This window comes from Thunnus thynnus, chromosome 22 (assembly GCF_963924715.1).
Source record: "Thunnus thynnus chromosome 22, fThuThy2.1, whole genome shotgun sequence".
Taxonomy (NCBI): Eukaryota; Metazoa; Chordata; class Actinopteri; order Scombriformes; family Scombridae; genus Thunnus; species Thunnus thynnus.
Window position 1 is genome coordinate 26,209,311 of NC_089538.1, and position 12,174 is coordinate 26,221,484.

The 12,174-nt window shown below is 40.0% G+C and overlaps 2 protein-coding genes across 5 annotated transcripts in view; one reads left to right on the forward strand and one right to left on the reverse strand.

The window, feature by feature from the left end:
* Positions 1 to 12,174, reverse strand: part of LOC137174884 (zinc finger protein ZFP2-like) — a 46,464-nt gene that overhangs the window by 20,806 nt on the left and 13,484 nt on the right. The gene's annotated exons all lie outside the window — the stretch shown is intronic.
* On the forward strand, positions 790 to 7,741 carry LOC137174885 (zinc finger protein 431-like). Of its 2 annotated transcripts, none has more exons than XM_067580400.1 (3): positions 790 to 1,351; positions 3,149 to 3,409; positions 5,362 to 7,741. In XM_067580400.1, the coding sequence occupies exons 1-3, from the start codon at positions 1,265 to 1,267 to the stop codon at positions 6,565 to 6,567; spliced, it is 1,554 nt and encodes a 517-aa protein (XP_067436501.1). In that variant the 5' UTR covers positions 790 to 1,264; the 3' UTR covers positions 6,568 to 7,741. The 2 variants fall into 2 exon arrangements, with proteins under 2 accessions (XP_067436501.1, XP_067436502.1); XM_067580401.1 differs by lacking the exon at positions 790 to 1,351 and adding an exon at positions 2,635 to 2,999.

Sequence of the window (12,174 nt, forward strand, 5' to 3'; positions counted from 1 at the left end):
TCTGATGTTTATTATGTTACAGGTTGAAGCTCAGAGTTCTGATTAAATGTGGTGGAAATCTGAAAATAGGAGGAATCAGAGTGTGACTGCGGACTGATGTGGGTTATAAAGTGTATGTTGTAGACCAGCAGTGTCAGGATGTGTGTGTGTGTGGGACGGATCCGGCTGTCATCAAAGCTGTGAGAAGAACTGTAACATTTTCAAGGTGAAGATACTTCCTACTTCCTCCCAGTAATGAGCACATGTGGGAGGTGGTTACACGTTCAAGGTTAAACTATGTGAGTTCATCCAAGGTGCAAAGTATGAAGTGTGATTTTTCTGTTACAGTCTCTTATTTCATAGAAAAGTATGAATAAAATCATGAGTCAGGGAGAATCGATCACCGGTGATAACTGAACGATGACGTCATGCGGATAACGATGACCTCACGAGATCAAGGCATGATGGGAAACGCCTGGCTGTGGCCTGATCAAACAGCTGATTGGCTCAAGTGTTTGATCGACAACATGACGTTTTATAGAAACTCTTCATTCTACATTTGATTGTAATGATTTTTGATTTAATAGTGTGATCCTGCACTAAGAGTTCAGATGTGTTGATGAACTTTTATCAGCTGAGGATGACAGATAGCAGCAGCATGAACATTACGTATCATGTAGTTCATGTCAGTGTTATGAACTGAAATAACATAAAACTCTTTGTAACATGAAGATTCTCGTCTGTACAGATGTGAAGTCTGACAGTCTGAACATTTGACAGAGAAAGGATGTGATGTCTATTTCTTCCCATACATTGTTTATTTCATTTACAGCAGTCTTTACAACATAAAGTACATAAGAAGCAGAATAACAAAGTGTCTGTAGGTCTTTAAAAGTCTTAAATTCAGTGTTATAAACATGAGTTCTTAGAAATGTGTTTCTGCTGCTTCCACAATAATACAATAAAAACATCTGGCTCCATCCAGATGTGTCCTGATTGTCATCTGCAGCTGTCATGGTTGCTAGGCGACAGGAACGGCGCTTCGTGACGTAAAGGTAAGGGCGGGAACAGCCGGTGATGCAGCCTCCGCGGTCTACAAGGGACGAACAGTTTATATCTGTTTGTTTATTAGCGGCAATATGGCGGACGCGCAGGCGCACAACGGCGACATGCAGCAGCGGCCAATGAGGTATTTACACGTTTCAAGTGAACAGAAACACAGTCCGTCAGTCAGAGAGGAGACCTGCTGGACGTCATAAACCAGGACCACCAGGACAAGAGCGGAATGGAGGAGAACCAGAACCCGGAGCACCGCACCGACAACCCGGTTAGAGGAGAACCAGTCTCACCCTCTGCTACCACCGACACACAGGTCAGTGCTCATGACGTCATTACGAGGCTCTAACATTAACTCTGTTTAGTCACGTGGCTGACCAGCTGTCCCATTCAACACAGTATAACGTTGTCCAGGCTGTGGTTAACCAGTGTTACAAATCAACTGGTCTCCCTGGTAACTGGTTACGGCGACAGCAGATGATCCAATCATGGAGAGGAAACGTTGATTGTGATATTATTATTATATCACTCTTAATTCCGTAGACTAATCTATCCATCTGATTAATTCAGCTTATTGATGGTTTATGGATCAATGAAACATGTTTAACTTCAACAAGTTCATTTATTGATCCATAATTTATCCACCTGACCAGCAAAATGATTGATTCAGATACATAACGGAGCTGCATCTACCGCCTGTTAACAGACTGTTTACATGGTCAACAGTCACGTTTACTGCTGCAGTAATCATTAGTAATGAAGGAGACTGCTGTCCTGCTATCACATGTTGTTTAAACAGTGGTGGAATAAATACTCTGATCCTGTATTTTAGTAAATACAACAATGTAAAAGTCCCGCACTTAAAATCCTATTTAAGTAAAAGCACTCGTTTTGCAGAATATCGGGCTGTGACTGATATTTATTGAATATATTTAACAAAGTACATTGTTCACACTGGTAAGTCGATGCATGAGCAGCATTTTAGAGGTGGAGCCGGTTCAACTACTTTATGAGGGTTATAAAATACATTTTAGGGGTCTTGAGATGACAGATTGGATAGAAGAGAAGAAAATAAAACAGTTCTGCTACATAAAATTTAACTTGCTTTATTCTTCTAGAACTTTTCTTTAATATTTGTCTTTTTGTGAAATATTGGGACTTAAACAGTCATTTATTTGATGTGTATTCTGGATTTTATGTGTTTATCTTTTCTTAATTTCGGTTATCGGTCTCCTCGATTACTAGTCATCAGTATTGATCCTGGTTGAACCGCTAGTTGATTGACAGAAAATTAATCAATAAAACTATTTTGATAACTGAACAATTTTTTTTTTTTAAGGAAAAATGACTAAACTTGCTGATTGCAGCTTCTCAAATGATGATTTTAAACTTTTTTGTGTGTCATATATGATAGTAAACTGAATATATTTGGATTTGGACAGAATGTGACATTTAAGTGAATTATTAATTATAACCAACTGTATCAGTTAATGCAGGTTTAATGTTTTGTGCTACTGTTCTCAGACATCAGTTTAATAATATTTACTGAGACTTCCAGGGTGACAGTGAACAGCTCAGAGGTGGTGAAGCCTGTCAGTCAGTCTGGATACTCGGGTGTTAGTGGTCGAACAACAGAACGAACCGCACCAGATGGCTGTAGAGGAGGCCGCACCGCCGTCTGGCTCCTGAGTCCAGCTGACTTCACTGGACTCAGCGCCGGATAACTCTAAAGAAGTGATCCACAGCCTGAGTCTGGACAGTCGCTGGCACCAGATCAGTTCTAGACTCGAGGGCGGAGATCGCTGTTTTCTACAGGAAGAATGTAGTTTTCTAGCAAGCTGGCTAACTCAGCCATGCTAACCTTGCTAATGGCTGCATCATCCTAAAGCATGGAGTCTTTTTTTCAGTCTGCTTTGTGGATTTAGATGCCATTTCTTCATGAAGCCTTAAGTTAGGTGCAAAAGGTTTGAAAGAGAATTATGGAGTTAAAGAATAACAAACATGTACTCCTCACCTGCCTTTATTTGAAAGAAACTGGACTGAACAAAACAATTTGGTGTTCATTTTTAAATTATTTTATTTATTTGTTTTGTCTTGTGTTTGTTTGTTTAAGGGGACAGAAAACTCTGGTTCACACTCCAACAACACAGCAGGTGTCAGTAATGCACCTCAACACTGGTTGCTACCCGACATAAAACAGGAAAAAGAAGAAGAAGAAGAACAGTCCGTCAGTCAGAGAGGAGACCTGCTGGATTTCACAGACCAGGACCACTACAAGATCAGAATGGAGGAGAACCAGAACCTGGAGAACCACACCAACAACCCTGTTACAAGAGAAGAACCAGGTTCACCCTCTGCTACCACCGATAAACAGGTCAGTGTTCAGGACTTCATGATGAAACCGGCTTCATAACGAGACTAAAGACACGAGGACGAGTCTGGAGGGTCCGTGTATCATCTGTTCATGCTGTTGTTGGAGAGAAAGTCTGAAAAAAGAAAACTAAAACACTTCCAGACTTTGTGTTCACTGAGTTTTTTTGGCCATAAAAACTACATAAAGATCTCAGTGTTTCCTGGTTTCACCTTGTTGCGAGTAACATGAACAAAGTTAGAAAATAATCTCATGTTCAGGACTCGACATTAACTTTTTGAGGCACTTTTCCTTTCAGACAAGTAAATTTACCTTTCACTTGTCCAGGAAATTTTGTTTGCAAATGCAGAATTCAGACGACCAAATGTTTGAAAGCATCCAAAAACATAGAAATCATTCAATTTATGAATTGTATTGAAGGCTTTACTTCCCTGTTAATGAACTCTTCATTTGATCCTGAACTGTCTGTTTCAATATGAGCTTTATAGATTAATCATTGATCGTCCTTCTCATGTTTAATAATGATGATGTTCATGTCTCTCCATCAGCTGACGTCTGGGCTGCTTCTATGTGTTTCTCTTTCCTCCTTAAACTGTGTCTGGAAATGTAAAAAGCTTCCTTTTAAAGGTCTGACAGAGCAGGAAGCAGAACTTTAACTTGTACGCAGTTAATTACAGTAATTATGGACAAATGACACACAGTGTGAATACATCAGTAGTCAAGTTATCCAAACTATCAGCTACATTAACATTACTGTAATGTAAAGTGGCAGCAGATAAACTGGATGGTTAAACATCACTAATGTCAGCTTTTCTAGCTACTTACTTTGTTGTAACAGATTAGTGTCATATTTGATCCTCTGAACTCTGATTCATTCATCTGTCTCATGAAAGCGGCTCCAGTCTGCCTGCTAGCTTCAGCACGGAGGGTTCGTTTGTTTTAAACACCTGCATAGCACAGGTGGGCGGTGTTTTATGAGTCCGTGTTAACAGTAGCGGCCGTCTCCATCTCTCGTAAATGGATACAGCGTTCAAACGTAAAACAAAACGAGTGCTCCTAGAAGCTATAACAGAAACTGCAGTAGGAAGCCAGTCTGAGCCTCTAACAGCTGTAAAGTGATGAAAGTCTGCGTAAACACCTGATTACAACACACCATACACAGTCTATGCAACAGACATACAGTATGAGGAATACAGTATTCCACATTAAGCACATTATTTGAGTGTGAGGGCAGGTTTGAGGGAAAGAATTACAAAATCTGAACATGAAATCAATAAATCATAATCTCAAATTGAAAGACCACACGCAGATAGGAAAAAAGCCCCATATAATGCTAAACTGATGGGGATATTGTGTGTATGTAGCCAGGTAAATGATTCTTAAACAATGGATCTCTAAGGACAGTCCCACATTGAAGGACTGGCACAGGGAAATATTGAAAATACTGCATGACAATATGTATGGGCAGAGACAGAGACTGGCTGTGACCAGTTACCATGTACATGACGCATGTTACCTCAAGTCCAGTATGGCTGGTTTGTGTATGTGTAGAGTCCATGTTATTGTGATTTGATACTCCTGCTGAGTTCTTAATTTTTTCTATTTGTTCAATTGCTTTGAATGGAAAATTATTGTTGCATGTGCAACAATTTAGCACAGTTGTTGTAATGTGACAGAATTGCAAATGAAAAGATTCAGTTAATGCAGGATCCATTAAAAATTGATTCTGCATTTCCCATAATGTAACTCTATAATTGGCTAGTAGACTAATAATAAAGGGAAGTCAGGACCCAGTGCCCCCTCTGTTGACTCGCCCCTGCAGCTTTAGTCCAACTTGAACACTGTGGTTTATTTTCCATAGACATGATCTAAATGTTATCCACGGTTCGAGTTCACTCACCCCACCATTTTGTCTCATTGACTCTCACTCTCTTTCTGTTTGTCTGTTGCCATAGAAACAGAAAGGAAGAAAGGGAGTCAAACATCACCGCTGTCAGCACTGTGACAAAGCCTTCACAACATCAACACATTTAAAGATTCATCAGACAGCTCACACACGAGAGAAACTTCACAGCTGTGAACAATGTGGCAAAACTTTTAGTACAGACAGAAACCTAAAACGCCACCAACGTACTCACACTGGAGAGAGACCGTATAGCTGTGACCAATGTGGGAAAGCTTTCACCAGAGACAGTCATCTAAAACGTCACCAACGTACTCACACTGGAGAGAAACCGTACTGGTGTGAGCAAGGTGGTAAAACTTTCCCTCGTAGCAGTGCCTTAAAAATCCACCAACGCATTCACACTGGGGAAAAACCATACAGCTGTGGCCATTGTGGGAAAACTTTCACACAAGAGGGTAATCTACAAACTCATCAACGCATTCATACTGGAGAGAAACCGTACAGCTGTGACCAATGTGGACAGGATTTCAAGACTAACAGTGCCTTAAAAAAACACCAACACATTCACACTGGAAAGAAGCGGTACAGCTGTGAACAATGTGGGAAAGGTTTCACTACAAATGGTTCTCTACAAATCCACCAACGCATTCACACTGGTGAGAGACCGTACAGCTGCCTGCAATGTGGGAAAAATTTCACTGCAGACTGCAATTTAAAAAGCCATCTACGCATTCATACAGGAGAAAAACCGTACAGCTGTGACCAATGTGGGCAAGATTTCATCACAAGCAGTGCCTTAAAAAAACACCAACGTATTCACACTGGAGAGAAACAGTACAGCTGTGAGCAATGTGGGAAAACCTTAACCACAAACACTGCTCTGCAAAGTCACCGGCGTGTTCACACTGGAGAGAAACCATATAGCTGTGAGCTATGTGGGAAAACTTTCACTTCAAACAGTCATCTAAAAATCCACAAACGCATTCATACTGGAGAGAAACCGTACAGCTGTGACCAATGTGGGAAAGCTTTCACTGCAGAGAGTAATCTAAAAAGCCACCAACGCATTCACACTGGAGAGAAACCGTACTGGTGCGAGCAATGTGGGAAAACTTTCGCTCAAGACAGTACTCTAAAACGCCACCAACGCATTCACACTGGAGAGAAACCGTACCGGTGTGAGCAATGCGGGAAAACGTTTGCTCTCAGGAATTCCCTAAGAATCCACCAACGCAGTCACTCAGCATCATGTTGAACATGTTTTAGTGGCAGGTTAGTGGTTTCCTGCCTCCTCTACATGCCTTAGTAAGTGTTGTTCTATCCTGAGCTTCTTTGAAAAATTGAAGGTTGCCAACAGTAATGTTAGAATCAGCATGTGTTACGGTGCCACCTGTCATTACACTGTTCACTGTTTTTTTTTTTATTAATCCTTGGTACTGTATAACCCTCTTTTTCAGCCTTGTCTGCTCTTTGTCTAAACTTTCATTTGATATGGATGATTTTGCTCAAGATCCTGCCCATGACAAATTAGATGCACAAAAACGGATTTGTTGTTTATCACCAATTTCTTCAATATCTTTGTGCCTTTGAACATACATAAGGCAGAGATTAAAAGTTGTTTGTCAAAGCTACCGGTGGAGAGGGGTATAGTTAGACATGCAAAGCCTCAAACGGCTGCACCTGAGAGTTTAGACAAGGAAGTGGGAGGGGGGGCTGCCACGGCCTCAGAAGCCCTCAGTAGCCAGGTGGGTGGAGGTAGGGGTGGAGGCTCACCTATTACTCAGGTCTCAAAAAATGTACACATCTATGAAATGTATTCTACAAAACAGGGGATGGACTTTGGGACTTTTTAATGAAGAGTCAAATGTCAGTAAAAACAGCAGATACATGTTTGTGAAATTTCTTTACTCAACATTAAACAATCAACAGTGCTGCAAGCTTACCAGCTAACATTTTCTTGTTCAGTGTTGCTATTAAATGCAATATTGTGTCTATAAGCGTAATTAAATTATAGTTTGTGTTTGTTATTACTGTACATTAAATGTACTATTGGTCACCTTTCTATTTTAATATGATATTATTTACTTTTATATTTTGTTAATCTTGTGATAATGTAGTATTATTATTAGTTTACCACTGGGACTGGTGTGTTGTGTGTAACATGATCGCCCTCTGCTGGCCCCATACTGCATTACTAGTCTGTTGTTTCCTGTCCCTGTGGTAGGTTGAAGCTCAGTTAAAAACACCATAATAAGTTTGTTTTTGTTGGTAAAAATGCATTGTATGTACTCCTGATGGCCACAGCAAATGGTTTTTTGATGATATGCTTGGTTTTAATTTGTGTAGTGTAATTTGTTGAGTATGCCATGCTGTTACTTTGCTCGCTTGATTTCAGCTTCATATTAAATCTTCAGTGTGTAACCTGCCAACCAGCAGTTGGGTCAAATATTTCTTTCTTTCAAGCCAAACGTTATGGTAAGTGCCTCATTCATCAGACTTTGCAGTAGAGTGGTGACAGTAGATTATTGATTATTGTGATATCTACTCATCCATGAAATCATCATCATCCTTGTTTCTTGGTTTTGGCATTTTTCTTTAGAACGTCCAAAAGCAACACAGAAGTCTGGTATTCTCTACTGCAGGGAGCGGCCAGAACCCTGATCCAATAAGGTGGCTGTGATGCATCAGTATGAATTTGTGAACTCAAATTGTTATATTATTTTAAGAGGGAATTATGAATTATTATTGTGCATGATTCAAATATGAAATTCTTCATCCATTAACATAAGTCATATTAGAGTATGTGTAATAATAAGGAAATGGCCCTCCTCGTTGGCCACACAAGAGAGGTCAATTAGAATTATGATTATTATTCATCTTGTAGCGGTTTGGACAATTTGCATTACCCTCAACCCCACAAAGGATACATGGTTAACTCATGACCCACAAAAAAAATGCTTTCAAAAGACCTTTTGGTACAATATAAATAACACAAAATGAACACTTAAATAAAGTTAATAAGGCCAAACACACCACCATTTGAATTTCCCAAAATTATATTAGAGCACTCACACAAAAAACAAAACTCTTCAACAAGTCAGTCCAGGTCCATAAACAAAAATAGTGCTCCGTTCCGGGTTTTTCCCGTTTCTCAATCCAGTTCAGGTTCAAGCAGTCCAGTTCACAAACAAAATAATCCGCCTCGGGTTTTCCCGCAATCCCAAACAAAACTCAAAATAAGGAAGTCAGTTCAGTTTTTCACCGTCCTACCAACCCCAAAAGCCCAGTCAAAAAAAGAAGAAAAGATAACGAAAAGAGTACAGTGAAGTCACCCGGCTTAGGCCGACTCACGGTTCAGGGGACGTGTGGAAACGTGCGTTGTCCGGAGTTGAAAACACGGACGGTTTGATGTGTTCGTGGAGATAGATAGAAGGGAGGCTGCAGTATCCACGGCTCGCGGGCAACCAAGGTGGATTTTACCGACGCGGACTGAAACGCGCGCTGATGGCCAAGGATAGGCTTACTCCGGACATGAGGTTTCTCTCCTGCTGTTCACCTGCCGGCGACCCCCGCCATACTGAATTAAATCTCCTGGTACGAAAACGAAAGAGGCGGGACTCCGAGGGAGTGGCAACGTGGAAGTAACTCACTGGCTGACTGGACTAGTGGGGTGTGGAAGTAAGTAAAAAAAACAACAAAAAACAGAATGGGCAATCGCATACCAAAACATAACATATATTTAAAGCATGAATGTAAGGTATCCCCATTATTATTATCTTTTTTATTCTGTGGGATTGATCGCCACACTCTTCCCCCCTTAACAAAAAAAAAGAAAAAAAAGAAAAAAAAAACCCAAAATAGAGCTATATCAATATTAGCCCCTTTTTTATTATTATTTTTTTTTTAATTTTATTTTATTTATTTATTTTTTTTTTTTTTTATAGGTCTATTAGATTCTTATCCTTCTCCCCTGACTCTCTCAAACTTTTGGTTTTTATTTTCATTTTCTCAGGAGGCCTGGATGTTACCATAGGAGGACTCGCTGGAAAACCAAGGAAATCCTCATCCATGGTTTCTTCTTCAAATATCTCCCTCAACTGCCTGTTTTGCTGCTCTTCCACTTGCTGAGCAGTGGGGTAACAAGGCTTGAGGTGGGAGATGTGTACTATTCTCCGATCTGTTCCACTCTCCTCCAGCACCACTTCATAGTTCAGAGGTCCCACTTGCTGAAGGACACGGTAGGGGCCCTGCCACTTGGGAGCAAGTTTCGCTGTAAAGGCTTTTTCTGCTTTGGAAAAAGGATGGGCTCGTAGCCAGACTCGTGCTTTTTCTGCCAAACACACTTCTCTGCGATGCTTATCATAATTTCTCTTCTGTCGCTTACGGGCCAGAGAGAGATTCTTTGCAACAAAAGCTTTGAGGTCATCAAGCTGTGTGATTTTTTGGTAGACAGACGAGTCGGGCAGGGCATTTCTGGGCTGCAGCAAGACATCCAGCGGTCCCCTGAGTGGTCGCTGTAGGTTGAGTTCAGCCGGTGTGACTCCTGTGGACTCCTGAACAGCAGAGTTCAAGGCAAACCTGAACTCATGAAGGTGTTTATCCCAGTTTTTGTGCCTGGAGCCCACATAGGATACATGGTTAACTCATGACCCACAAAAAAAAATGCTTTCAAAAGACCTTTTGGTACAATATAAATAACACAAAATGAACACTTAAATAAAGTTAATAAGGCCAAACACACCACCATTTGAATTTCCCAAAATTATATTAGAGCACTCACACAAAAAACAAAACTCTTCAACAAGTCAGTCCAGGTCCATAAACAAAAATAGTGCTCCGTTCCGGGTTTTTCCCGTTTCTCAATACAGTTCAGGTTCAAACAGTCCAGTTCACAAACAAAATAATCCGCCTCGGGTTTTCCCGGAATCCCAAACAAAACTCAAAATAAGGAAGTCAGTTCAGTTTTTCACCGTCCTACCAACCCCAAAAGCCCAGTCAAAAAAAGAAGAAAAGATAACGAAAAGAGTACAGTGAAGTCACCCGGCTTAGGCCGACTCACGGTTCAGGGGACGTGTGGAAACGTGCGTTGTCCGGAGTTGAAAACACGGACGGTTTGATGTGTTCGTGGAGATAGATAGAAGGGAGGCTGCAGTATCCACGGCTCGCGGGCAACCAAGGTGGATTTTACCGACGCGGACTGAAACGCGCGCTGATGGCCAAGGATAGGCTTACTCCGGACATGAGGGTTTCTCTCCTGCTGTTCACCTGCCGGCGACCCCCGCCATACTGAATTAAATCTCCTGGTACGAAAACGGAAGAGGCGGGACTCCGAGGGAGTGGCAACGTGGAAGTAACTCACTGGCTGACTGGACTAGTGGGGTGTGGAAGTAAGTAAAAAAAAACAACAAAAAACAGAATGGGCAATCGCATACCAAAACATAACATATATTTAAAGCATGAATGTAAGGTATCCCCATTATTATTATCTTTTTTATTCTGTGGGATTGATCGCCACAATCTGAATCATGATTTTGCAAGGTCTTTTCAGGTTAAGTGGTGCAAGCACAAGAAAACAACAAGAAGTTCATTCCATTAGTAACTAAACACTACAGCTTCAACAGATTACAAACACAACACGGGGGGAAAGGGGAAGCTGGTGTGAGAGACCTGATAGATGATTGTACAAAGATATCTCATCAATTGAAAATTGTTTTTTACAAATATGTAAATGTTTTCTTCCTGGTTCAAGTTTTGTTGAATGATCATTATTAAATACATTGGTGTCATTTTCTATGATTGGATTTGGTTTTGAAGCTGGTAAAGGACCTATTTGGGAATGTTGCATCTAACATTTTTGTCAAGAATCTGTTTAAGCTCGATCAGAATGAGTTGGTACGACATGTTGTCTGACCACATCAGGAAAATCAAAAGTGTTTAGTTAACATTTAACATTCTGCAGAGTGAGTGCTTTAGCTTTTAGTACTTTAAATTTTGCAAATTTACAAATACTGATTATTTTATTTTTACTCCACTACATTTATTTCACAGATTTAGCTGTTTTTCAGATCAATATTTTAAATGTAACACATATGATCAGTTTATAAAATATGAACTTAGACTATCCAGCAGTATAAATAAATATTATAAATAAATATTTTTAAAAGCCATTTTGTATCATGGGTACTTTTGATACTTTAGGTACATTTTGCATCTAAAACCTTTTGTACTTACTGAGGTAAGCTTTCGAATGCGGTACTTTACTTACTTTACTTAATGGTTAAGTTTTATACTGTGGTTAATTTCTTATTAGACACAGTCTCCTCTTTAATGTTGATTTTATGTTTTCATGTTAAGACTCTCCTCTGGTCTTTGTAACCGTTATTGCTTATTGAAATAAAGTTTGCATTGAGTAAATATAAACACCTAAATATATAAATAAACAGCAGATCTAGATGCTACTATATCAGAGTGTAGGCTAATGTAGCAGCTCTGTCCTGCTCTTAATTTATCTGTTAGTCGTCATCTATAAAGCCTTTTATTAAAAGTGAAACATACTGTTTGGACATACAAACAATAAGCATAAATGTATCATTTCATGTGTTTCTGCTGTAAATTACAACGGACTATAAATTGTACATATGTGACAAACTGATTTTACAGGAAATGCTGTTTCTTCATGTCTTCACTTCTTTGTGCTGGTTCACATTTTCAGCTGGAAGCATTAAAATGTTTCTCTTCAAAGCAACAGTGACGGAGGGGGGCGGAGCTTAGCTAAAGTCCATTAATCTCGCAAGAGTTTACAAATAACTGCAAGAACATGGAGGTGATATTTAAGCTGGAAAACAAACGCAGCCCGTCAGTT

Excerpts from the sequence above, each read along its gene's own strand:
- LOC137174885 (XM_067580400.1), top strand. The coding sequence starts at position 1,265 with ATGGAGGAGAACCAGAACCCGGAGCACCGCACCGACAACCCGGTTAGA. Across the intron at positions 1,352-3,148 it reads CTGCTACCACCGACACACAG|GGGACAGAAAACTCTGGTTC; the intron begins GTCAGTGCTCAT and ends TGTTTGTTTAAG. Across the intron at positions 3,410-5,361 it reads CTGCTACCACCGATAAACAG|AAACAGAAAGGAAGAAAGGG; the intron begins GTCAGTGTTCAG and ends CTGTTGCCATAG.